Source organism: Maylandia zebra, linkage group LG13 (assembly GCF_041146795.1).
Source record: "Maylandia zebra isolate NMK-2024a linkage group LG13, Mzebra_GT3a, whole genome shotgun sequence".
Taxonomy (NCBI): Eukaryota; Metazoa; Chordata; class Actinopteri; order Cichliformes; family Cichlidae; genus Maylandia; species Maylandia zebra.
In genome coordinates this window covers 19,728,897-19,756,896 of record NC_135179.1, presented here as the reverse complement: position 1 = coordinate 19,756,896, position 28,000 = coordinate 19,728,897, and the positions used below count along the sequence as shown (strand labels likewise).

The window sequence follows — 28,000 nt, the reverse complement described above, 5'->3', positions numbered from 1 at the left end:
ACATCTATGATAAAATCTGTTTATTTTTTAATTTCAAAATTTACCACAATGATGGGCAAACTGAAAATTGTTGACAGTAGGAACAAACAGGTTATAAGGCTTTTTTGGTGTATCTGAACATGTGAAGGAAGCCATGAAATTTAGGGACAGTGACCAATGATTCAGTCCAACCAGATACAGATTTGACAACACCTCTTACAGTATTTAGTCCTACACATATTTCTTACCTTTTACATAAACTTTGAATAAAGTTATATTCAAGTATTCAGCGTTTATCTCACCAGTGTATGAATCACAGCACAGACATTAATACAGACGGTTTATAACACTTGGCCCCAGATACGATTTTCCTCCAATTTCTTATGAATCTTTATTTATTACTCGAGAAAACAGATTTGATAAAAAAATGGAAAAAAATAGTTATTTTTAAAAAATGATTTAACAGAATTGCCCCGAGGGTTTGCCATGACAATGCAGGAGAATGTTAAGTCAATTGAAAAAATAAATAAATCAACTGAGAGAAAAAGTCTGCTTTAATGCCCACTGTATTCTTCTGGCAGAGAACCCCCAAATATAATGATGGATTCCCAGAAACGCATTATATATAGAAGGGAGGTCATGCTTATACATCAATACTCTCACAAGCTTACAAGTTTCCCTGCAGGCTCATATAACATCCCCAGGCCTCTGCCCATCAAGCCTGCAAACTGCTAGGGAGAAAGAAAGGCACTCATTATTTGATGCCGGTAACGTTTGAATAGCACTGACATAATCAACATTTTGCAGCTTTCACACAACTTAATAGGCAGAGGCCTTGATACATTTAAAAAAAATAAATAAATGTACACTTAAAATGCCATTTGATTCACAACGGGCATTTTGTGAATGCTAAATCATAACATAATCAAATAAATCACTGCAGCACATTTCTGAGCCGCATTCAAAACCTCATCGGGGTTTTATTATTTAGTCCTGTGTGTGTGTAAATGCATCCTCCTGTTGCTGTAGCTGTTTGTGCTTGGACTCTTGTCTCCAAGGGGACAAAATAACACACAAAAAACATAAAACAGACTCACACGATGTTGACATGGTTTTTCCACGAGAGTCTGATGGGTGTCAGTGCATCCACATGCAAGAAATGTCAGAGCTGAAGTACAGTTCAAAACTGTAGAAAACAAATGTCCGTGAGAGCAGGATTTTATAGTTAGAGCCCTTTTTGTAAAGGACAATTACCACATTTCCTGGTGTTTCCATGATTCCTTTATGGTAATTTATTTAAACGCATTAAAAGTTCCCTTGGTTCTTAGCGTGGAAGATGGGCATATGAACTAAGAACTGATAAGAAATGATGTGTGGATAAATTAAAAGAAAAGAAAAAACTTGAAGTAAAACACATTTGAGGGTTGCACTTGTAGAAAATAGTGGAACTTATATGTTGGGGTTGTGGAGGCAGAGTGGGTATGAGGTTTCACGCTGAAGGAAAGGCTTTCCTGACCAGTCCTCACTTGAAGTCTGGTTTTTCTGGGAAGCTGCAGCCTGCTCGCTGGATGATGACATTGGCAGCGTAGTGTGCCGCCTTCACACACTGATCCAGAGGTTGCTCCTGGACAAGCTCAGACAGGAAACCTGTGTTGCCAAAAAAAAAAAAAAAAAAAAAAAAAAAAAAAAGAGGCTTCCACAATAAAAATCAACAGAAGACTCAAGACTGAAGCAAATCGACCAAGGAACAAAAAAAATAGCAACACCGGGGCCTCTTACCTCCTACGAAGGCATCGCCTGCACCGTTTGTGTCAACAATGTATTTGGGGTCAGTTTTCACTACAGGGAAGGTTTCAATCTTGTCACCTGGAAAGACGAGGAGAAAAACAGTTCACTTCCACACAAGGACAAGAGACAGAGTGAAACAGATGCCAGGAAATGGGAGAAAAAAGAAGGAAATATTACTTTGAGCCATAACCGTTTCATCCTTCCCCTGAGTAATAACTACAACCCTCTGTCTCTTTTTGTTGTCTTTGGGTAGAGCCTGGGCTTTCCTGACAATTTCCTTAATGTCCTTTGTCTGTAGACAAAATACACATCAACACACAAAGCAGATGATACACAAATACACAGAAAATCCAGCCTTTCTCTTGTGTAAATGATAAAGTCTAACAGTCTACTCACATCAAAGTCTTGCTCTTTAGCAAAAGCAGCTGCCTCCTGAGAAAACAACAACAACAAAGATCACATTGAGTTAATCTGAAATATGTGCAAATCATCAACGTTAGTGTGGAGATTTCACTGTGAGAACTGTGGCTTACTGTCTCATTGCCAAACAGCACATCAACGTAGGGCATAACCTGCATGAGGTTATCCTTGAAGAACTGGCAGATGAAGGGCGCAGAGAGGTTCATGCAAAAGAGCTTGTTATTTTCGGAAGCATGCTTCGCTACTTTCAGGATGGACTCCAAGGAGACAGTCAGGAAGAAACCCTGGAAGGAAGGAACGACACTGGGTCAGGACTAATCTGCTTTTTATATCTGATGGGTCTAATGAGTCACATACACTAAAGTCTTCAACAAAACAAAAGCCCCACATTGAGGGCACAAAGGTCATTGTCACAGTTAAACCACTGAGTTATCACAGATTAATCCAAGCACGTGTTTGTGGTGCTGCTTTCGTCTTGACTCACGCTGCCAAACAACTTCAGTGGTGTGGAACTGGTTTGGTGTTTGTCCGTCAGATACACGACAAAGCACATTTTTTTGCAGAACATGCAAGCAGCCGTTGTTATTGTCGTATTTGTCGGACTAAGATGCTCTTAAATCTGGGAGTAATCTGGGTCCTAAACTCTGTATGCTTCAGGTCAAACAACACTGCAGCATCACTGAGAGTTAAAAACTGTCTAAATTCTTTCATCTTTAATAAAACGATCAGCATTGCTGCTTTACCAGGTGTAACTATGAAGTTTAACTTCCAGGCATCCATTAAAACAAAATTTATTACATTTAACGGAGTTAGAAGTTAGCAGGAAGCTAGCGGAAGTTAGCTCGCTAGTTTCGCTAGTTACCTAAGCATGATATAGCACGTTCTGATGGAGAGATTTCTGAAAAAAATCAAACTTACAGCTCTGCTATCACTTCCAACATAAATGAAGACAGGAAACTAAACAGCAGTGACGTTTGTAGGGTTACTGAAGTTGGGCTAGCTGGTATATAATGATGTGCTACGTGATCGCTAGCGACACAGCTATGTTAGCATAACATTAGCACAGTGAAGCTGGAGGATGAATGCTAACTTTTTTCCACTTATAAAAGTTAACGTGAAGGTTCCTCATGGTTTACTGACAAATGCAATCGCATGGCAGGATACTGTAAACGGACCAAACTTCAGTCAGGAGAACAACTGAGATAATCCATCCACAATACGAGGTTAGTCATTAATATACTGCAACAACATGGGAATAGAGCAGCTGCCAGAGAATTCAACATTAATGAATCAATGGTACAGAAGTGGAGGAAGCAAGAAGAATGAGTTTAATAAAGTTTGATTTATCTGACTGCTTTGTTTCGCTTAATGTGCCTTATAATCCTGTGCACCTTATGGTCCGAAACATACGTACTGCACACTGCAGTTTAATGTTGCAAAGCACCTCTTTTTAACTTCAGTGGATATTATACATGGTTATGCTCAGGATATGTCAGCCCATTTGTACTGGAAATGCCTTTTGGTTAAACTTTCAGCAAGGAATTTGCATTTGCACTGTTGCATTTTTATAAAGCTTTAATGTACATAAAAACCAGCTTCTTGTTTAAGTGAAAATAAATGGAAGGTTGTCTTTTTGCGCTAGTAATGTTGTGGAGTTGTATTTTGTCTCGCATCCATTATATCGTCAGTTATATCGTTATCGCAAATTTTCAAATATATATCGTGATAAATATTTTTGGCCATATCGCCCTGCTCTAATACCAACAACACAGGAAGATCCAAGAACCATAAAAAAAACAACACGGGTGACGGCTGGATACTGAGAGAGATGCAGATCAGTACCAGGGTAAAACATAAGTGATTATGCAAGAGCACAGAGCAGGCCAAATAAGTGAACGCCGCCCTAAGTTAGGCCAGACTCACACAGGCTTAGAGGCCGGTCAGTGACCTCCCCACAAACCAAAGGTCGCTAGGGGAAAAAAAGCATTCCTGAGTGGTAGCCCAATGGTTGCTAGTAGAGATGGCACGATACCACTTTTTTATGTCCGATACCGATTCCGATATCATAAATTTGGATATCTGCCGATACCGATATGAATCCGATATAGTGTTCTTTAATCAACAAAACTGTTTTTTTAAAATATCTTGCTGCATTTTGTATAAGTTCATACTCAAGTTTAAAACAACAACTACACTAAAGCTATTCTGTTATACCTGTATGCAAAAAAAAATATTTCATAGTTCAGCAATACTGATCAATCTAATAAACTCAAACCTACACCATCCTCCCTATTCTGGTATTTTAAAGAGTACTTAGCGTAAATATTAAGCAACCTAACTAATAGGGTTCCAACTCCCAGCAACAACAAAAATAAAAAAATAAAAAATAGGGAACCACCCCTCACGCTCCACCTCATGATGCTTAATCGACGTAATCAACCTTAATTTGATGCAGTGTGAAAAAAAAAAATGCACCGAAATCAATTATTTTTCAAGAAATATTAAATAGATTCAACATCTTTCTTCAACAAAATTGCAGACTGCACAGATGGTACCTTCCCAAAGGAAAAAGTACTATAGCTTACTAGGGTATATATATATTAGACTTAATAGCCACTATATACAGTAATGGACTTATATTCATTGTACATCAAATTAAAACTTTGGTTGTAAGATTCAGATAATTATTTATTAAAAGCTTGACATTTTAAATGAGAATAAGAAAGAAAAGTATGTCTTTGTGCCCCCTTTTCCCTGTTAATGCCCTATCGGCCCCCCTGGCTAAACTTTGCTAGATCCGCCCCTGCACAGTTACCAGCCGTCAGCTACGTAGAAAAAGATCCTGGTGTAGAAAGTAATATTAAATAAATTCTAACAACAGCTTATCAAGCTTAAACGTACTGCTGTTGTTCAGCCGCTGGTTTCCTCTTTCTGGTGCAAAGTGGGCCAAAAACAAACAAGAGAGACGGACTCGGGACAGAAAAGCCGATCAGCTGATCATTAAGCAGTTTCATGATTGAAGTAGCAGCAAGAAGAGGCAGTCGCTCCATATATCGCTTGTTAAGCTTAACGCAGGAATGCTTTACAAACATTCAGAGATGGACTTACACACTTGCTTTACTTCTCTCGGGGATAACTTTGTCGGAGATGAAATGCCGGGTTGCTAGCGAAGCTCCAAATGCTATCCAGACCACCAACAGGTCCCGCATGCCACAGCCGCTCTATCACGTGATGCATACTGCTCCGACGTGCTAACGTTCTGAGGTGAGTTATGGCATGTTGCAAGTTTTGTGAGGTGCTTTCGTGATATTTAATGGATCGGATTACATTTTTTATTTTTCTCCGATATCCGATCCAGTAATTTAGGTCAGTATCGGACCGATACCGATACGTAATATCGGATCGGTCCATCTCTAGTTGCTACAGGCTGAAAGCAGTTGCATGATGACATTGGTTGCAAGGAATTTATGCTGCTTCACTGAGATTGCTCTAGTCGCTTGTCTTGTCTTCAAATGCTCACCGCCCACAACTTTACTCGAGGTTGCCAGGTGGTCACCAACCATCTCCAGGCCCATGTGACCACGACCTCACAAAGTAATTAAATTACAAACCACTGGACAAAAAACAAAACAGATGCTTGTGATATGACTCCATGCCCACCTTAAAGCTTCATTAAAGTGGCACAAATTAGCATACAGTGATGTAATACTTACAGCAATGTAGTAGACTTTAGCTTTTTCCACCAGCTTCCAGTTCTCCTCGAGGTCTAGATGTTTATCCTTCTTATAACAGTTAGCAGCAGCTAGGTTAGCCACCAAAGACCTGAGAGCAGAAAAGTAGTGAAACACAGGTTTATAAACAGGTTAGATCACACTGCGTTTGCATGCTGTTAACATTCAATTACCCACCTGTTATCTCCGGTGATGCAAGCAGCACATGTCCCCGTGGGCTCCTCGTCCTGCTCGTAGTAGTGGGCGTCGACGTGCACCTCCTCAGCCTTCTGCTTCAGGATCTCTCCAAACTTGTCTTTGCCAATGCAGCCAAAGAACGTGCCCACCTTATGAGGTTCTTGGATCATCCACTGTAGACAGTAACAAAACCTCGCATCAATATCAGCCAGTACATCCTGCGCACAGAGGGCAACATTTACACTTCAAATGAATCTCACCTGAGCGATCTTTATGGAGTTCTGTGTGGCTCCTCCAGCGTAGTATTCAACCTTGAACTTCTTCACCAGCTCCTCGAACCTACAGAAAGAAACAAAGGTGTGACTGACATTTCCAAAAGGAAAGTGTGTCAAACTAGATAGGGCCAATCACTAATCAGAAGTTTGAAACCTAGAGCAAAGGATTAATAATGATGACTGATCAAACAGTGTTTGGCACCAAAGGTTTACACCTTATCAAATATACTTTATATATTTATTTGCTGAAGAAAATAACATGAAATCTAATGGTAGTAAAGCTTAGTTCAGTATAAAGATTGGAAACACAGCGTGCAAACTAATCCTGGTTTTTCAAATGACCCAAAGCACAATTAAATGAAGATATGTCTGATTTTTTTTAAAAGACTATCAGTTGAAACAGAGCTGACTTTCCTTGTTTTGATTCCTCCCTGGGCCACCAGAAATCCACTTACTATTGATCTAAGTGGTCTAACAGTGCACTGATAAGTGATATTTTTAAGGCAATCTCCATGTAGACGTCACTGCACAGAGCATTATTTGCAGTCTCTTCAAGAGTCCTGGAGACAACCCCCCCCCCCCCAAAGTTTGCAATTTTTCAAAAACGTTTTTTAAGGAAAATGCATTTATGTGCCTCTTATTGGGGAATATCAAAAGTTTTCTGCAGGCAGTGATTACCATAGTGCCATTAAACTGGTTTGCATTACACTGCATAATTGCCTCTTTTATTGGGTTTCCCTCTATAGCGTGCCTGGTGATGGTTTAGTCAGTAAAATCCCTTCGTATCAGACTAGACTCTGCAGACAGCAGCCTCATATTTTTTCCAGGTCAAGTATACAATACGTGCATGACTGACCACTGATTATATTATCTGAACCATTTACCACTGTTATATAACACAGACACGCTTCAATGTTCTGTTTACAGCTAAAGCACGAGAATTTGCCATCTTACGCTCCATAAATGTAGCCTACACACCATAATGTGTTTTTGTGGTTTATGTGAGTATCGGAGGCAGCATGTTCAAATACAGTACTGTGCAAAAGTCTTGAGCCACTTTGTTACCTTCTAATTTGCTAGGAAAATGCGCAACAGGTGCCGTGAATGACTAAATCATGTGCAAACATACATGGTAATACTGTAGATAAGGCAAAAATGGGGTCTGTGCGTTTGTGCACTTCTAATCAGCTTGAAAGTCAGTACTTGACATGAACGCTTCTATTCTTCAACACAGCCTGAACTATCAGGAAAGACTTCTTGTAATTTTCTTTAAATAGTCTTCAGGGATAGGTCGCCAGGCTTCTTGAAGGACATTCAAGACTTCTTTGGGTGTTGCTCTGAGGAGGCCAATCCATGACTTGTAGTGCTTGGGAAGCGGTTACCAATCAGAAACTTTCCAGGTAACTCAAAAGCTGATGGTACTTTTCTGCATTTATGATTTCATCAATTATGATAAAATCCCAAAAACCACTGGTTGAAAAGCAGAATCAAAGGATACCAGGGCCTCCACAGATGGCTGTAGACACTCACTGCTGTACCTCTCTCCTGACCTCTTGTGTACATATTGATGACAATCTGAACACAAACTCTGAAAGTTTGATTCATCACTCCTTAAGACCTGTTGCCACTAATTTTTAGTCAACCTCTTGTGAAATCTGGCATTTCCCTTCCTTAAGAATGACTTCTGGACAGCCACCCATCCACTAAGAGTATTACAGTAGATGGACTAACTGAATGGCCAGATGCATCTCTCAGGTGCTGATTTTAAAAAAATATTTCTTAACAACATTAGTTTCAGATATTGGTCTAAGAACTCTGCTGCTTCTTCTTTTGTCCAGTTTCCTCAAGGTCACACTGTACAGCATGCTAACCTATGCCAGGTGTTTGGCTAATAACTCATCTTGTTGATGCAAAAATACAATTTTATGTCTGGGAACAAATTATGTTTGTCTGCAGTAGCCTGCTGGTAACAAAGTACCCAAGGACATAATTTAAAAAAAGACTCTTTTCTAAGTTCTTTATTATGTATACGCACAATCCTTGGTTCTGATTCATTCCTTTAGTTAGGTACCTTTTTTGTCCTTAAATAATTCATAGGTCAGTGTTAAGTGATTTAAACAACAATAAAACAAACAAAGAAAAAAAACATTGGTTTAAAGATCGAGTACAAGGACTTTATTAAAAATCGATGTAAGGACGGCCTTAACAGACCTTCAGAAAGCCTGAAGAATTATTGCTCAAGACCACTTTAAAACAATTACAAGAAAACGTGGCTCTTTGGAAGCAAAATAGAAAGAAATGAGGGGCAGCTCAAGACTTTTGGACATTATTGCTTCTCTTCAGAAACTACAACAGGCCCACTGTTGCTAAAGGTCCTGAGACTGAGCCAGAGGTTGGAGAAAGGGTGATGGGAAGAAAAATGGAGCAAGGGTGACTGTCCATTGTAGGAATTATCTCCCTCTAACAGTTCCCCGAGGCGTCTTCACCGGGGGGGGGGGGGGGGGGGGGGGGGGGGGAAATCCCCTGCATGTTACGCTTCTGAGGACTAAATCGAGCACAGCCTGAGAGGCTTAAGAAGAAGCAAGACTAGCAGATTAAACGTGTGGACTTGCACCTTCTTGTAAGTGATCAATGATTCCCTTAGTTCACATCACAGATCAATATCAATCACAAACTGATACAAAAAAGTGTCATTTAAATATGTGTTGACATCAAATAACATTCGTCCTCAAAAATGAGTTGTGCATGCAAGTGCCTGCCATTACTAAAGCACAACCTGTTGTCATATATAGACTGAACTGTGAAGAGTAGGAAAACATCAGTATAATCACACAAGGCCACATATGACTTTCTTATCTCATAATGTTAAATGTTTGCTTTCTGGCCCTTGTCTCAGAGGGACTGGGAGGAAAAGTGTCCCAGTCTGCTATTGGATGAGATGGTCTCACTGCGCTGAATCTGCTGCTCTACCACTGGCTGTATGTGAAGGCACAGAGGTCAATCGTGGCACTTTCTAGTGTGCGCTTGTTTTGACTGGCCCGCTCCAGAGCAGAGGGGTGCAAACTCAGTATGAATTCAGAACACAAGCCATGTTTGAAGATTAGGTAAACCCACATGGGAAGAGCTCTACAAAAACCTACATAATCTACAGTGAATGTTGCAACAGAGGAGATACTAACAGTTCTTTGTGCTTGGCTTCAGCCAGGATCTGATCGTTGGGTTTCAGAGAGTACCTGCAAATAATCAGAGAAGAAAAAAGAAGAAGAATTACTTTCAAATAAAACAGAAATAACAAGCATGTGGACGCCATTTATGTGAGCCGGGATTTTAAGTGCAGTAGGAAAGCTTCCAAATGTGCTGTTCACACATTTTTCCTGTGAAAGTGTGATTTGTTTTCCTCTTGCTCAAATAATCTCAGCCCAACTAAAGCTAAATAAGGTATGGTTTCCTTAACGGGAGGTCACACAACGGTAGGCTGGGGATTAAAGTGCAGTTGTAGTTGTGCTTTTTTGTAAGTGGGACTGAATTAGAGCTACAGTCGGCTGGTTTAGCTCTAATCCAGGAGTTTATGCAAGGGGTTAATGAGTGGACGCTGAGCTGCCCTTTGTCCCGTCTGTCTTGGTCAACTCACAGAGAACATGGCTACTCTGAGCAGATCTCAGCTGATAGCTCCCACTACTACAGAGAATATTTAAATGTGTCATGTCAATACAATCCCTGGATTTCTACATCATAGGTAATAATCACAACTTCTACAGGATCTTTGAAGTCCTGAGTTTTTGGTGATGTAAATACACGTGATGATCAAACAGGGTGCGGTTTCTTTTCAGGATACATTAAAGCAATGCATCTGCTGAACGTACAGCTCTGCTGACGCTGATTATTAGACAGCTCTGCCGCTTCCTGTGCTCTGCTTCCCTTTATCGTCCTCATCTTGCTCCTGATCAAATTACATCAGGGAATCTCTTTCTCCTCCAGCCTGTCACTGATGTGACCTCGCTGATACCAAATGTCTCCCTTTCAATTGATCTTATGTGACTTGCAAAAAGTAAAAAATAAAATCACAGTTCGTTACTCTTTCTCCTTTATAACATCGGGGTTAGAATAAGCAGCAAAGCAGTATTATTTTGGAAGTAAACACCTTCTACCAAGTATGTGTTTACATATATATGCACTATTTTATTACCACTCATTACTGGACCAATCAAAAGGGCAGGATTACAAGCACTCGTGATTCTAATTCTCATACTTACTTGTCTAAGAAATCTTTGTCCACAACGGCACAAATGTCCAGCAAGGGGTTTCCCATCCCAAAGAGTGAATTAGTGCTGAAACATAAAGACAAACAGATTTGAGCTACATCTCTTAATTTTAATACGACAGCGTTCACAAGTCATCTGTACATTAAATCGTTTCAGTCCCGTCGATTTGTCTTCACTTTAATAAAGTGCTCTTAACAGTTGAGCTGGAGTGGAAATCCATTACTCCTTTGCTCTGGTTGAGCAATCTGTCAAATGCTCAGGCATTTCAGAAACATGCAGAAAGCCAAATTGCACTGACTTAAAAATTTATGATTGCTCACTCCAGTGAGCGTGCCATTTTATTTCTATTCAAAAAAAGATCTGTTTCCACCTGACTTTAATTATGTGACTTAAGGCACAGCACGAATCAAAGAGACATAAATAGGAAACATGCATGACTCATCAGAAGGCACTACAAAACCCAGTCAGTCATGCATGTAACTTTGTTATGGCGTCACAACGTGGCAACATCAGGACAGCAGTACACTCAGTGTGCGTGTGCTTCTGCTGCTTGTGTAGTCTGTTCTTTTTCTGGGTCAAGCAACCGAAAGTAGAGCTTGAATATCACAACTAAACATGCTGACAAAAAACCAAAACAAATAACAGAATTTCAGAGCACCACAGGAACCGCTACTCTGTGTCAACATGTTGGGCACATCGGTTGCCAAATCCAGCCAGCGAGTTAGTCCACAGTTGTTTCACCTGTAAGCAAAAACTGAACTGTGCGTGCATTATAATCCACATGCTGCCACCACGTGCCCTTAGATCTCAGTCTTGGTGTCATTTTCACAGGTGCCCTTCATATGAACAATTTTTTTCTTTGTCAATGCTTTTGGGAACCCCCCCTCCCCCAGATGGAGCAAGTCTTTGAACACAGCTCTTCAGAGATGCCACCTCCACATGAACACATGGAACCATACTTGCCCATAAAGGTTCTCTGTCTACTCTCGCCCAAGGCAAAGATTTACAGTTAATACGAAAGAACAGCTTTTTCAAAAAAGCAAAGAGCAGGGAGACGCCAAGACCTGACGGTGACTTACGCTACACAGATGGGTTTCTGTCTCGGAAAACCGTCCAGTCGATATTTGCTGCATCGTATCTACTGTCTCCTACAGCACATATATAATTTCCAATGTGTAGTCAGATGATTACTAGGCATGTGCAGACAATTACACTAAACCATGCCTGCCTTTAGATCAACTCCCCTAACGTAAGCTTGCTCTTACCTTGCAGCAGACATATTGTTCCTCTTTGTGTGCACACTGATAAACCTGTTGGGCGACCTAAAGCCGGTTGAAGAGGGAGCTAAAGCATTAAAAAAAAACTTGACAATTTCACCTCAGTGTGCAGGAAGATCGATTTACCCCTGCAAACACAGCTCCTCCTACTCGGAGCTGGCCGATTGGAGGCAAGGGCCACGGCTGTGTGTGTCTCTGTGGTGATTGGCTTGTCTTGCTGACTCTAGGCTCAGTTCACTCACTCATTTGAAGCCAAATTACACCGTGAGAAGCGTGCTGCTGATTGGGCTGTTGGAGTGCCGCAGATGAGGTGAATGTAGTAATCAGCAGCAGCCATCAGATTTCTTCAGAGGGGGTGGTGATGGTGGAAGCACTACAGCATTGCAATGACCGCCATGTGACTTGTTTCACAATTGAGTGTTTTGGGAGCTGGTAAGGGATGGTTCTTGTAAGCTTTCTCTGCAGCTGTGCAGAGTCCCACACCAAGTCCCAACATTGCTTTCTGGTGGTGCTCATGCTCGACCACAACCTAAAACCTGCCACAGCTAGATGGGCTTGCTTCACCGCAGAGGTGCCCAAACCCAGCAGGCTTTATGAGCCAACAGTTAGCTAAAGCCCTGCTTATCAAAAAGCAAAAATATCAAAGGACTTTGCACCCGCTGCTTTACGCTACGACCTCGCCAACATTGAACTGCTTCAGAGGTCTCGAAAACATCCCAAATCAATGCCTAAATTCGCGATTTTGTGCACGTGTGTGTGTGTCTCTCTCTCACACACACACAGGCTAACAGTGTCAACCTTTTAAGGTTTGATAGCACATATATTAGCATTTAACTTGGAAGCGTGGGAGGAGGGTCGTGTCTCCTCGCTGTTATTAAGGATATTTTTTTAGTCTTCGGTCACCTTATTTTGACGGCATTCTCTTTGGGCGGAGGCTCGGGCTTCTCCTCCTCTGAGAGTTTGGGTTTCTTTGCTTTGGGTTCGTCTGAAGCCATGTTGACTGGGTAAAGCACGTTGCGATCACCTTAGCCGGCACGAAAAAGCGGTCATGCTATGAGCAATGGGGCTGTCGTTGTTTCTCCGGGGAATGGCTCGCAGGCAATAGTTCCCTCCCGCCTTTGCAGAGCTAGACCAATCAGAAGCCTGAAATATGACGCCGTGCAGGGTTAACGTGAAGCGATGGCAAGGTAAGGAGCAACTTTAGTCACCTCCATGACTATATATATATATATATATATATATATATAATGGGAAATAAGTGCGGCAGCAGTTAGTAGTCTTAATGAATCATTCTCGAAAAAAAAAAAAAACCCATTCTCGTTTGGTTTTTGGCTGGGTTTTGTCCCACACTGCTTAAATAATTTTGAGTTTCCCGGTCTGGGGAGGCCAATCCATGACTGACAGTGCTCCATCATGGTTTTTCTACTCATGCATGTGTGTTTGGATCATTGCTAAAAAAAAAAATGAAAATGCTTTCCAGGTGTTAGTACATGGTGGATCAAAACATGATGGTATTTTTCTGCATTAATGATATCAATGATTTTAACAAGCTCCCCAACAGTCTAAGGAGCTTGGAAAGAAAAGCGTCTGGACTTCTTTAAGTTGCTTGAAGACGTTTCACCTCTCATCCGAGAAGCGTCTTCAGTTCTAAGGTTAAATGGCCGAGAATCCCAGATTTAAACCCAGTGGGAGTATCCCATCCCCCCCCCCCCCCCAAAAGAGGGGCAAAAGGACCTTCTGATGATCCTCTACCTAATCACATGTGCCAATACTCCCACTGGGTTTAAATCTGGGACTCTCTTCAGTCCACTTCTGGTGTAATTTGGCATACCTCATTTCGCTCTGCCACCTTTCCCATGAGAATATTTGTGATGAGCCTTTAGTGAAATATATTTGGAGATGGATTAACTAAAGTGTCAGGTTTTTGCTGCATTTTTTTTCTTTCAATTGCATTTTTATAACTTCCAGATGTTCATCTGCTGTAGATAATTTCTTTTAGGCCTGGCACTTCTTTTTTTGCAGAGTTTCTTTAGATCTTTTAAAGACACATAGAACACAATGCAGTGACTCCCTGTAATGAAAAAGACGCAAAACATAACGAAACAAAAAACATTTTTTTCCCAGCACAAGATGTCTTTTACCGCATCTGTCTAGCCATCTGTCTATCTTAGGAGTATCATACATGCTAAGAGAAGACCGGGATACATTAAAAGCTAGTCTAAATAACTTTCTTTAAAAGGTTCTAACAGTGAATAAAAAATATAACAGCTTAATTATGGGTTATAGGGTATACTGTCTATCTTTGCCGAGGAATGGTCGGGAAGCGCTGACCGAAATCCTGCAAGACTGTACTGAGGGAAACAAAACCCCATACCCCAACACGGCGCCGGGCTATAGCTGTCCGTAAATATAGCCTGATGAAAAAGCCGGAAACTTTGTTATCAAAGTGCGGCTCGAGTTAACGCCGAGGTTGCTTTGGTATTTAAACCACCCAGGATATTGTTTTTAATAATATGTAGGCTTTGACTTTCTGATTTGTTTTCTTGTTGTACCGGCTTCGTTGCGTTTACGTGTTGGTAGATCTGCAGGCGTCTCCTGAGCTGCTCGGGGAGTTGTGCACCAATTTTTGGTTCAAAAGTTTTTTTTTTTCTTTTCTTTTCTTTCTTTTTTTTTTTTTTTTTTTTTTTAATTGAGCAATTGCAAAATACAAACTCGCAAAGAGGATAACACAGGTAATAATACAAATAAGAATTTGGAACAGTACAAAACATACAGTATTAGGGGAAAATTAAAGAGAAACACAAATTTTTATTTTTTTTATTTTATTTTATTTTATTTTAGAAATTCTGCCTCAGGATAAATGGTATTTAAAGATTTTGAATAAAGAATTTGGACAGGTCGCCAGTCTGTCGCAGGGTGTACCCCGCCTCTCGCCCGACCCTATGACAGCTGGGATAGGCTCCACCCCCCCCCCCCCCCCCGCGACCCTGAAAAGGGTAAGCGGATGGATGGATTTTAAAGCGTGTTTCTTTAACTTTAGGTAGAATAGGCCATTTCATACATTTCGAGTAAACTTTATCAAATTTATTTGAAGTAACTCAACTAGAACCATTCCAAGTAACCATTCTATCATAGCTATGGAATATTTTGCCTTTGATGAAACTATTAGGGTGACCATATTTTGATTTCCAAAAAAGAGGACACTTGGCTCAGTCGTGAAGAACTTGCTTAAAGAAACACATTTAAACGATGCCTTCTCCGTGGGGTTAATGAATTGTGAAATAAAATATGTCATACAGGCTTTTACAAGTCAACAAGTGCAAAAAAAAAAAAAAACCTAAAAGCCTCTGGAATTAAATAATGGTACAGAAATAATGCCTCATCTGTATAAGAAAAATTACCAGTGCTGGGTCAGTACGAGGGAAATAATTTTGCAGTTCGTCTGAAAAGATGGACTTGCGCTTTGGGATCTTTTAAACATCATTAGGCGCGGTGCTGCGCGCTGTCTGTCCCGTCTGTGAGCGCAGAACACCCATAAGGTTGAATTCTGAGGAGAGAAGTTATTGGTAAATATAATTTTCCAGTAATGCAAAATCTGTTTGTGAAAGTGATAACTTGATTGGGATTTTTTTTTTTTTTTTTTTTTACCTCAAAATCACATTACAAAATAAAGTCTAAACCTCCTATTTTATTAAACAAGGATCTTGGTATGTGAAACCAAATGGAGTCAGGCTGTGACAGACAAGATTTTAACCATTTAATTCTAAGGGTGCCAACCATGGATTCAAATTCTGGGGCTTTGATACCAACTTTATTGTATTCCTGAAATCTTTTAATGTAGTGGGTTTTACTCTTCCACAAAAATCGGAAAATAACTGTGTTGGCATTATTAATGTTTTTAGAGGAGATATATAGAGAGTGACAAGGATAGATCAATTTGGAGATACCTTCAGCTTTGGATAGGATGTTTCTACCATAATAGTGAGGTCTCTGTGATTTCTTCATATCCATGATACGGTTAGAAATATTAGTGTCTTCTCTTCTAATGAGGCATTTAGATATTGTCAGCCCTAAATATTTGACTTCAGATTCAACTCTAATTGAAGCAATTGAGGACTCCAACCTTGTATGAATCGGGAGTTCACAGTTTTTGATATTAAGAGATAAACCAGAAGCTTTAGAGAAGATTGAGACAATACTTAAAGTTTTATCTACCATTGATTTATCTTTCAAAAAGCTAATGTATCATCTGCAAACTCACTTATTTTAAAATCTTTATTAAAAATTGATATTCCTTGTATGTTGTTAGAATTTTTGATTAATAGTGTTAACAATTAAGCTGCCAATATAAAAAGCTTTGGGGAAATAGGGCATCCTTGTCGGATTCCTCGTTGCACTGAAGCGCCTAACAATTCATCTTGGTGTCTCCAAGAAAGCCTGCCAGGTTTTTTTCAGCAGTGCTAAAAGCTTAAAAGAAGCCATTCAGCTGCTGCTTTAAACGCAGTAGTGATGACTAAATTGTCAGCTTGATTTTTTTTTTTTTTTTTTTTTAATCTTAAAGCAATCTAGTCTGGCCTCAGAATTAACATCTGATGTATATTTTATTTAAAAACGATGTAATTAGAATTTAACTTATATTCTTCATCTTGTCTCCTCATATTATCTTTACCATCACACCCCACCGGCCGCGGCAGATGGCCGTCCCTTCCTGAGCCTGGTTCTGCTGGAGGTTTCTCCCTGTTAAAGGGAGTTTTTCCTCCCCACTGTCACCTAGTGCTTGCTTATAAGGGATTATTAATTTATCAGGGTTTTCTTGCTGCTACTGTAGGATCTTTATCTTACAGTATAAAACAACTTGAGGAGAAAGTTTGATGCTATATTAAAAAATCTTAAATTCAACTGAATCTTAAAAATGTAATATAGCATCACATCACCATAAAATCAACGGCTGAAAAATAAAACAATAAAAATAAAGACCTAAATTAAAAACAGTTTGATTTGTTTTGTGCTTTCAAAATATATTGTCAGATATGAAAAGTGCTGCATTTATATGCTCTGGTCATCAGTACTGGTATTTTAATGTATGCAAACACAGGGAACATACACTGATGGGTAAGTACCACAGATGAAATAATTAATGAAATAGTGAAGTTTATAAATGAAATAGACAACTATTTAATTAATTATTAATTTATTTCATAATGCAAACATGTAACAAGCAGTTCTCTGTATTTTGTAGCTTTTTTGTTCATCATTTTCAGCATGGAGAGGTTGGAGGCTCTCCACCCTGATGAAGAAAAGTTTTTGATGGAAAAAAGCGTTTGTTTTTCTCTTAACTTAGGTGGATTGGGGAGGAGCCCCAGCTCGGGGTTCGCACCATGACTCAGAGAGATTGATACAGTCAGGTGTGTCTTAACACATCAGCCAGTGTGGGTGAAATGACAGAGATCCTCTCTCTGACAACATCGTCTCGCTGAGGTGGATCATCTAACTTTCATTCTGACTTTCCTTTTTTGGATAAAACGAACACAAATAAGACAAATTAAAGCCTTCCAGTGGCAGCTTCCAACTACTCCCATCCTCACCCTGCATTGTTACAAAGGCACCAGTGTATTTAAGAATAACCTTTTTATTAAGCTGTAACACATTTTTACACACACACGGTCCCCGTCCAAAAGCAGGTCCAAGAGTTTGTTTTTCTTCAGCACTGCATTTTTCTCTGCTAGGGCCCTTTTCCGCTTAATCTTCCTTGGCTTGTTTTTTCTATTTTTGAAGTACAACCTTAAATTTGCCTTTTCTTCTTAAACAACTTTAAGTTTTTTCTCGACAGTAAAGAAATGTGTCGGCCTCGAGTACATATTCTGTTATTCTTTTTTTCATAATTTATCTTCTATTCTCTTTCTTCACAAGTGTCAAACTCTAGGCCTCGAGGGATGGTGTCCTGCAGGTTTTAGATGTGCCCTTCATCCAACACAGCTGATTTAAATATCTAAATTACCTCTTCAACATTTCTTAAAGTTCTCCAGAGGCCTGTTAATAAACTAATCATTTGATTCGGTTTTATGTTGACCCGGGGTGATATCTAAAACCTGCAGGACACCGGCCCTCGAAGCCTGGAGTTCGACAACCCTGCCTTAGTTGCTCTTGGGCCATGAGTTCGTGTTTTATTCAATCATCTTTTTGCTTCAGTTCTATAAAGTTTTGTTTTTTGTTTTTCATCTATTGCCTGGCTTAGTTTGTGCTCCAGGGCCTATTTCTTGTTTCAGTTACCTATTTTCAACTTGAAGGGGAGTCAGGAGTTCCACATGTTTATTTTTCTGCTCCCGTATCATTCTATCAATCTCAAATTTGTTCTCAAGATCTTTGCATTTTTTTTCTAGAACCAACTATGACCAGCGTTGGGCAAGTTACTTTGAAAAAGTAATTAAAGTTACTAGTTACTACTTCAAAAAAGTAACTATTGCGTTACTTTAAAAAAAAATGTTTAACCCTCTGGGCTCCACGGTATAATTGGCCATTTTTCTCTACTTTTGATTTTCCCTCTATTTAACCTTTAAAAACGATTTACTTTGCCTTGTTTGGTATCATTCTTTTAAGCACAACCTCAGGTGTCTGGATTTACAGTTATGTTTTCATTTAGACATACGGTATTAACACCTTATAAGTGCGGCAGCAGTTAGTCTTAATGAATCATTCTCCAGGATTTTTGAAGGACATTCAAATCTCTTGTTTGGTTGTTGGCTGGGTTTTGTCCCACACTGCTTCAATAATTTTGAGGTTCGGGGCCTGGGGAGGCCAATCCATGACTGACAGTGCTCCAAGGAGTCCAACAAATAAAAACATATGTTCAAGACGAGATTATTGGCTTGTCTCTCAAATAATAACTTATGTTACTAAATGTGAAACCCAATCAACCCCACTTACTGATCACTGTCTAATAAGTCTCTCGTTATCCTTATGTAGACAACAAAGGGCTGAAAGCATATGGAAATTTAATAATAGTTTATTGCAGAACAAAGACTTCTGTACACAAGTTAAAAAAATAAAATTAGAAATTGATGACATGATGTCTAATGTTGGCAAATGGAAATGGTTCAAATACAGTGTTAAACAACTAGCTATAGAATCTGGGGAAAAAGTATCAACAGAAAAATCAAATTGAACAAATACATTTGCAATGTGGTAAGCCTGATATAACTGCAGAAGAGTCAGAAAGCTTACAATCTTTACAAACACAACTAGACGATGTGTACCTGGAAAAAGCTAAGCGAGCATATGTGAGATCTAAAGCCAAGTGGATTGAACATGGGGGGGGGGGAAATCATCTTAATTTTATAACCTAGAGAAACGTAGACAAAGAAAAAAAAACAAACAACTAAATTGAGTAAGGATGGCACTATGATAGAGAAAATGTGTTCATTTTTTTTACTTAAGAAATGAACACATTTTATAATAATTTGTATAAGCAAAAAATTCAAAAAGAGAATGCAGATATCTTCTTTGATATGATCAAAAATCGGGTAAAAACAATTAAATGAGGAAGATAAATTATTGTTAGAAGAAGATTTGAACATAACTAAAATAGAAATGGCCCTAAAACAACTGAACTTTTGCCACTTTTTGGAAAACAGCATGAGGTTGATTCCTGTGAAAAATGAAGTTAAATATTTTGGCATTTATTTAAATAAAGACATCAAAATTAGAGAGTCAAAAAACCTGAAAGACAAAATCGATGCTATGTCCAAAACACTAAATCATTGGTTAACGAGACACATTGCAATTTTTGGACGCAATTTATTATCAGAGTCAGAGGGTGTTTCAAAGATGATTTGCCCAGCTTATTCATTATACATTACCCCGCATAGTATTAAAAAGATTAGCTCCGTAATCAATCAATTCATTCGGCGTTATAAAACACATTACATTAAAAAATCACAACTGGTCAAAGAATACACCAAAGGAGGTATAAGGACCATTGATTTTCAATCAGTGGTTGGAGTATTTAAAATAAATTGGTTAAAAGTCTTTATATTAAAGCCTGACTCCATGTGGTTTCATATCCCCAAAAATATTTTCAAAAAGGTGGGAGGGTTGGCTTTTCTCCTGAAATGTGATCTTAATATATCGAAGTTGCCGGTCAAACTGTCAGAATACCATAAGCAGGTCTTGTCTTATTGGAAGATGGGTTTTTCCCATAACTTCACGCCCCATGGCTCCACCTTGTGGAATAACAGGACCATTACAATTAATAGGAAGTCATTATTCATTAAGGAGTGGTATGAAAAATAGATAATTTTTATAACAGATTTACTTGATGAGAAGGGGCAGTTTCTCGAATTAGGTGTTTTTAAAGTCAAGTTTAACATTCAGTGTTCCCTTAGAGAATATAACAGAGTTTGCAATGCGATCCTTCTACCTGTGCTGAATTTGATGCAAAATCATTTCCATTATAAGGACAAATAAGTTTACCTTCTTTACAGTTAAATCAGATTCCTTTAATCAATAAAAAGTGTGGTAATAAAACCATAAATAAAATGTTTAAAAATATATTATTTCACGATTTTAACAAAAACACAAAATTAAAAGGGCGTTATTTCAAAATAACAAACAAATAGGCCATTTCAAAAAATGTGTATATCCCACCCAAAGTTGAAGAAATGCAATTTAAAATAATTAATGGGTATTACCCAGCAGCAGAAACGCTTAAAAAAGGTTTGGATTTGAGATGGAGCCATATAAATTTGTTTACAAAAAGAAGAAAGCATTGACCACTGTTTTTTTTTTTTTTTTTTTTTCCCCCTGTTCAGTAACGACTAAATTTTGGCAGGATTTGGTAAACTGGATGAGTTACTCTAACATAGGTTTGTACAATAATGATAATCTGTCAAAGGAACTTGTCATGCTTTGTGTGTGTTTAGTTAGTTAGTTTGTTTGCTTGTTTTAATCAATTTTAAATCATGCTTTTTATTTGTTTTTGTTTCTAATGTCTCTGTAAAGCACTTTGAATCACCTTGTTGTTGAATTGTGCTATACAAATAAATTTGCCTTGCCTTGCCTTGCCTTTGTAACATTGTAATAATTATGGGCAAATACCATATCCATAAGTGTAAATGGCGAAACAAAAAACCTTCCCTAAATGGGTTGAAGATTGAATTAAAGTCACTTTTAGAACTGTTGAAAGACTCATGTGAAGATGCTGCTTTGATATGTGAAAATGTGACCCAGTTTCTATCCTTTTAATGAATGTGCCCTATGTATGTAAAAAGTAAGGCTCATGTATGGAAAAATGTTGTTAGAAAAAAAAAGTGAAATGTCATAAGAATGGCCTTCACATATTTATATTGTAACTGTTCTTTTGTTTTCTTTTCCTATTTTTGGGGGGTGGGGTGGGGGGGTTGGGGGGCTTTTTTCGATGTTATTGCACCAATTTTATCTCCCATTGAGAGTTTGTAAATTTGTGCTAAGTCTAAATTTAAAAAACAAACAAAACTGAGGGGAAACAAGCCCCGGTCCCTCCACACGGCGCCGGGTTATAGCTGTCCGTAAATATAGCCTGATGAAAAAGCCCGAAACTTTGTTATCAAAGTGCGGCTCGAGTTAACGCCGAGGTTGCTTTGGTATTTAAACCACCCAGGATAATGTTTTTAATAATATGTAGGCTTTGACCTTCTGATTTGTTTTCTTTTTGTACCGGCGTCGTTGCGTTTACGTGTTGGTAGATCTGCAGGCGTCTCCTGAGCTGCTCGGGGAGTTGTGCAGCCATACTGGCTCAAAAGTAATAATCTTGGCACAGAGGAGTGGAGTCAGCAGGTAAAACTTTTTCTTTTTTTATGATTTGTGATTGTTTTAAGGCTATCAAATATATTTAGAGCTGCCATGCGGCTGTTACGTCTCTCACTGTCAGGTTTATTGATCACATTTAAGGTTAATTGCAATGTGACTCTTATACCTGAGGTTAAAGTTAGTTTGAGAGGTTGACTGTAGGAAGGTACATGTTAAAAAGTGACATCGCTTTGTTTTGATTTGCGCAATGTCGGGTAACTGTCAGGATTTATTTATTTTAAAATCTGCTGATTTTATCCTTGCCTGTCACTCTTAGTTAATAACTGAGCACAACCAACAATAACAACAACAACAACAACAACAACAATCACTTCATTGTTGCAGCTGAGATGATCCACAGCCTGTTCGTCATTAATCACTTGGGAGACATCTTCCTGGAGAAACACTGGAAGAGTGTCATCAGCCGAAGTGTGTGCGATTACTTCTTCGAGGCAAGGGAGAAAGCAGTGGATCCAGAGAATGTGCCCCCTGTCCTCCAGACCCCACACCACTATCTCATCTCCATATACAGGGGAAAACTCTTCTTCCTCTCTGTCATCCAGACTGAGGTCCCTCCACTGTTTGTCATCGAATTCCTGCACAGAGTGGCGGACACATTTCAGGTGTGGTTTGAGCGCTGTGTTCTTCAAGTCTTTGATTGTGTCTAGAAGAAGTAAGACAGATTGTGGTTCACGTCAAGTGATCAGATTTCACTTCCCCTTAGCTGATGGTCTGGAAGAATGCAGTTAAGGAAACAAAAGAGATTGTACAGTTAAGGAGGAAGGTGTCATTTTTACTTTCCTATGTGAGATTTTGGAAAATCGTTCAGAGTTGTTTTAACCAGCTATTAAAACGCATAAACCGTGTATCATGTGCAAGTAAGAATGTCAGTGCCTGGGCCTATACAAATGGGAAACCTTAGATGATTCAAATATGGTAGTTATTAACTGAGCATAACAAAAGAAGTTTCTGCCTTCTTCTCTCATACGCTTCTGAACGGACGCCCCATTCGGTCTCCAGTTATAACCCAGAGACAAAGTATTGGTCTTGTGGGGAAGTGCCTACAAGAGTGACATCAGAAGTTCTGTGAACATTTGATCTGAACCGTGTCACTTCCTTCCATTGACCTGTATCACCGTTTCTGACACAGTGGAGGAAATCCACTGCGTTTCACCAGTGTGCATCAGAACAGGACTCTGAGGAAGGGATCCATTTGTAGCAGGAGTGTGGAGAGGAGTGTGGCGCTGCACAAGAAGCTTCAATTTTAGGATTTGACAGGTGCACACTCACCTTCAATACAAGTGCAGTAATCAAGAAAAAAAAAAAGCCACACATGTGCATGAAACATCTTAAAGCAGTCTTCTAGTCAAACTGTGGTTGTTAATCTACACGGGGAGTTATTTTTTTTTTTCCATGACTTGAGGCTTTTAAGGCATTGCCTGCTCTAAGGCAACCTAAGCAGCCCGTTAAAACTACACAAAGCCTGTAGTGACACTTTGTGTTACGGTCAAACCCGGGGAACAAATGTGTCTCACCATTTCGCACTCCCTATAAATTAGAAATCAAGTGTTTAGTTACCTACTCTTTGTGACCAAGGAAGTAAATCTACACACAAATGATCGAGGGACACATTTCCAGAGAGTAACCAGGTTAGAGTACAACATTACAACATCAGAGAAGAGTGTGTGAGTGTGTGTAGGCAAGTCTTGGAGAAAATATTCATGTTAAGGAAGTAAGAATATAAAATGATCCTTTTTACAGAAAAGGTTTCTGGTGTGTTATATGGACATGATGGCAACAGAGGCCAATACTCATTTTATTTATTTATTTTATTTTATTTTTTATTTTTTTATCTTGTTCATTATTGTGTCTTTTGTATCATGTTAACAAAGTAATCTTTCCACCAGTGCATCCTAGAAAGCTTTCCACTGTTCCCTTATTCATGAAGGTTCGCCACTGCAGGTGGAGCCGCATATTTGTTTTGGTAGATTTTTATACCGGATGCCCTTCCCGACACAACCCTTCCAGGTGTTCCTGTCTTATTCAGGTCTCAAACCAGGGAGCTGACATAATGTGTTAACTCTACACCATGAAGCCACGAGAAATGCATCAGAAAACAATCTTCCTAAAAAATAAAAAAATATATATAATCCATCCATCCATCTTCATCCGCTTATCCGAGGTCGGGTCGCGGGGGTAGCAGCCTAAGCAAAGAGGTCCAGACCTCCCTCTCCCCAGCCACCTCCTCCAGCTTGTCCGGGGGAATACCAAGGCGTTCCCAGGCCAGCCGAGAGATATAATCTCTCCAGCGTGTCCTGGGTCTGCCCCGGGGCCTCCTCCCGGTGGGACATGCCTGGAACACCTCGCCCAGGAGGCGCCCAGGGGGCATCCTTGCCAGATGCCCGAACCACCTCAGCTGGCTCCTTTCGATGTGGAGCAGCAGCTGCTCTACTCTAAGCCCCTCCCGGATGGCCGAACTTCTCACCCTATCTCTAAGGGAGAGGCCAGCCACCCTTCGGAGGAAGCTCATTTCCGCCGCTTGTATCCGCGATCTCGTTCTTTCGGTCACTACCCACAGCTCGTGGCCATAGGTGAGGGTAGGGACGTAGATCGACCGGTAAATTGAGAGCTTCGCTTTTACACTCAGCTCCCTCTTCACCACGACTGACCGGTGCAGCGTCCGCATTACTGCAGCCGCAGCCCCAATCCGTCTGTCGATCTCCAGCTCCCTTCTCCCATCACTCGCGAACAAGACCCCGAGATACTTGAACTCCTCCACTTGGGGCAGGAACTCATCCCATATATATAATTATATAATTAAAAAGAAAAAACCATTGTATTTCTATTACAATAAAGTAATGCACAGGAATGATCCATGGATGCAAGTATTGAGTAAGATAAAATGTACCTGCTGTAAAAATTAAAGGAGGTATATAAAAATATAATAATTACATTTTTGGCTCATCCAGCCTAAGGAGTCATGGGGCTTGTACATTTGCCCCTCTGTCCACCAACCATAAGAATCGTTACTACTCCATCAGTATTGGTCAGATTTAAGTGAAGCTTGTACCGAGCGAGCACTTAATGGGACTTCATCCATCCTGTGTTAAAGATCGAGGTTGTTTGTTGATTTATCACCACATTTTCCAGATTTTCACACTATAACCTTCATGCACACTTAACAACTTATCAGTTTCACCAAATTCCTGCTCTTGAAGTGTTGAATCCAACCCATCCAGCAAAGTTGTTTACATAAGATTCTCAATGTTGATAGATTTTGCTTACACAAAACGATAAAGGACTTTGTGAAACAGCAAAAGTTGTGAAATATTGTGTTGTTACACATGTTACCACTTATACCATGCATACCACTTCTATCCTGCTGAAAGATGATCATGATCCTATTGGTCATGGAGAGAGTGGTCCGATTGGTTGACTTTTTATGGCCTTGGTCCTGGTCCTTGTGCTGTAGATGATGCGGAGAACAGTGGCATCGTCTAATATGAACATCCATACGGATACATCTCTGATGGGCCCCAGATGGCTTGCTTGTGTATAAGTGCTTGAAAAACATCTACATAAACTTTTGGCTTTGGTGTAACGGGCAGCTTTGTTGACAGGACTACTTTGGAGAGTGCTCCGAAAGTGTGATCAGTGACAACGTGGTGATAGTTTATGAGCTGTTGGAGGAGATGCTGGACAATGGATTTCCACTAGCAACAGAGTCCAACGTCCTCAAGGAGATGATCAGGCCTCCCAACATCCTGCGATCAGTCGTCAACACGCTAACAGGTAACTGGAGGTCACCCTGACTTTGGAGTGTTTACCAACCTCTAAACTAAAGTACAAGTAAACTCTGCAGTGTTAATGTGTACATTTGTGGCTTCACCTTGGTTTTGTTTCTTTTTCAGGAGGTAGTAATGTTGGAGAAACATTGCCACAAGGTCAGCTGTCAAACATCCCATGGAGGCGGGCTGGTGTCAAATACACCAATAATGAGGCGTATTTTGATGTGACAGAAGAGATAGACGCCATTGTGGACAAATCCGGTACAAACTGACACTTATTTGTATTTGATCAGCACATATTATATTGCTGGATATTTTGAAGTCCCTTTTCTTCATGTAAGGTTTCATAGGTGAGATTTATCGCTCCTCCTTTTCCAGGTACGACAGTATCTGCAGAGATCCAGGGTGTAATTGAAGCCTGTGTGAAACTCAGTGGGATGCCTGACCTGACGATGTCCTTTATGGTGGGGTAACTTCCTCTCAGTCTTTTATGCCTAACCGTCAGTGCTTTGCTTTTTTAACACTTCTTGCTGTTGATGACAGAATCCTCGGCTTCTTGATGACGTGAGTTTCCACCCATGCGTGCGGTTCAGGCGCTGGGAGTCGGAGCGTGTCCTGTCGTTCATCCCACCGGATGGAAACTTCACGCTCATGACCTATCACATCAGCTCTCAAAAGTAAGCGTGGGCATCATTTCTCACTTGGAGATGAAATAATTCAGATTTAATTGACTTAAATAAGAACATTCACACCACCAATCATTCAGGTTTATTGTAGCCATTGGTTTTTTTTTTTTATGTCCTTCCTCAGTCTTGTAGCTATTCCAGTGTATGTGAAGCAGAGCATCAGTTTCTTTGAGGCAGGATCTTGCGGTCGCCTCGACATCACCATTGGACCCAAGCAAACTATGGGGAAGACAGTGGAGGACCTGAAAGTCACTGTCCACATGCCCAAGGCTGTGCTTAATGCCAACCTCACAGCCTCACAGGGAAACTACACCTATGACTTCACTACAAAGGTAACCAGCCACCACAAAGGCTGTCATGAGCAGTAACACAGCAGGAGTGAGCTAAGCGAGCAGTTAAGATGCCTTTTGCTTTACTACAAACCTGCACACAGGTGTGCTGAATATCAGTCACCAAAAGCCTGAGAAGGTCCTGTCCTGGTCCAGTTGTGGATGTTTTGGAGACACTAAAATGAATAAAAAGCATTTATTTTTCCTCTTTTGATAGTTGTTGGTTTGGGACATTGGTAAGCTTAACCCCCAGAAGCTTCCCAACTTGCGAGGCAGTCTGAGTATGCAGACAGGAGTGCCTAACCCTGAAGAGAACCCCTCACTCAATATTGACCTAAAGATCCAGCAGCTGGCCATATCAGGTAATCTATCAAAGCATGACTTCAGTCAAGTTTGAAATTTAAAACCGTCGATCCCTTCAGCCCTGTTATTTATCTTCCTTGATTTATATTACACTGCTCTCCTCCTCTGTGCAGGTCTTAAAGTGAGCCGTCTCGACATGTACGGAGAGACGTACAAGCCATTTAAAGGTGTCAAATATGTGACTAAAGCGGGCAAATTCCAAGTGAGGACCTGAGCAGTTACTGTCAGAGGTCAGCAATCCAACATGCCAAATAGAAGTTTGCCGCGCCGCTGACTCAACTATCCAATAAGTCTTACATATCCACCTGCTCATTGTAATTAATGAACAATTCTGCATTTTTTTAGGTTATTTATTTTGTTTAGCATCATATTTGTATGAACTGATGGTTTTTGCAGCTTGCAAAGGGAAGCCTTAATAATCAGCGTGACTTAATTGAAGTGCTATTAGTTTCTATCCAGTTTGAATGTGACTCGTTCCTTTCTGTCTTTTAATTTTTTAAAATCCAACACATTTTGAGTGTTGCCTAAGGGGAATATTTTGGTTTGAAAAAGGAGATTTACAGCTCACTGCCACGCTCACCACTGCACCTCTGCACCTAAATTAAGTTGCCTGCATGTTGCCTGAGAATAAACCGACCTGCCTTTGAAAACTTTTTTTTTTTTCGTTAGTCAGTTTTATAAAGATATTTTTATTTTTGAAAGATGAAAACTCTTTATCTACTTTCTAAGCAGCTGCAGTGTCTTCACGCCCTGCTGGTGTTTTGCACTCCCTCTCTTATGTGGCCTTTTTGGAGGAGCTTCTGATGCTTCTTATAGCACAAAACGTCATGTTTTGGATGCCAGAGGAAATTAAAACAAAAAAATGTATATCCTCCATTCAAGTGTGGTGAAGACTTGTGTGGTGGTCATCGTTTGATGATCAGTGACTCAGACGGGTTATCGGAGTCCACAAGATCCTCAAATAACCTCAATTCCAGCTTCTTTACTCAGCACAGCATTTGCACAATCAATTGTTTATGTGGGAAATACTACTTAATGCTCTTGTATGAAGTTGAATCTGTATTTCAGTTTATAAGATGTCTTATAAAAACTCTAAAATGAAA

General features: G+C 39.9%; 2 protein-coding genes across 8 annotated transcripts; one reads left to right on the top strand and one right to left on the bottom strand.

Moving 5' to 3' along the window:
• Positions 1–5: 5 nt before the first annotated feature.
• Positions 6–13,019, bottom strand: adka (adenosine kinase a). 5 transcript variants are annotated; one of them, XM_004555919.4, is made up of 12 exons: positions 12,036–12,131; positions 11,898–11,954; positions 10,624–10,698; positions 9,550–9,603; positions 6,356–6,434; positions 6,096–6,268; positions 5,901–6,009; positions 2,301–2,471; positions 2,164–2,199; positions 1,945–2,059; positions 1,759–1,845; positions 6–1,626 (listed from the first exon to the last, which is right to left on the bottom strand). In XM_004555919.4, the coding sequence occupies exons 2-12, from the start codon at positions 11,909–11,911 to the stop codon at positions 1,502–1,504; spliced, it is 1,038 nt and encodes a 345-aa protein (XP_004555976.1). In that variant the 5' UTR covers positions 11,912–11,954; positions 12,036–12,131; the 3' UTR covers positions 6–1,501. The 5 variants fall into 5 exon arrangements, with proteins under 5 accessions (XP_004555976.1, XP_004555973.1, XP_076747833.1 ...); XM_004555916.4 differs by lacking the exons at positions 11,898–11,954; positions 12,036–12,131 and adding an exon at positions 12,813–13,019; XM_076891718.1 differs by lacking the exon at positions 11,898–11,954 and having other exon boundaries at positions 12,010–12,118.
• ap3m1 (adaptor related protein complex 3 subunit mu 1) lies at positions 13,018–28,000 on the top strand. Of its 3 annotated transcripts, XM_014409117.3 has the most exons (10): positions 13,018–13,096; positions 21,629–21,719; positions 22,077–22,354; positions 25,352–25,523; positions 25,643–25,780; positions 25,898–25,983; positions 26,063–26,196; positions 26,330–26,537; positions 26,752–26,896; positions 27,011–28,000. In XM_014409117.3, the coding sequence occupies exons 3-10, from the start codon at positions 22,082–22,084 to the stop codon at positions 27,109–27,111; spliced, it is 1,257 nt and encodes a 418-aa protein (XP_014264603.1). In that variant the 5' UTR covers positions 13,018–13,096; positions 21,629–21,719; positions 22,077–22,081; the 3' UTR covers positions 27,112–28,000. The 3 variants fall into 3 exon arrangements, with proteins under 3 accessions (XP_014264603.1, XP_076747832.1, XP_014264604.1); XM_076891717.1 differs by lacking the exon at positions 13,018–13,096 and having other exon boundaries at positions 21,610–21,719; XM_014409118.3 differs by lacking the exon at positions 13,018–13,096 and having other exon boundaries at positions 21,669–21,719; positions 22,009–22,354.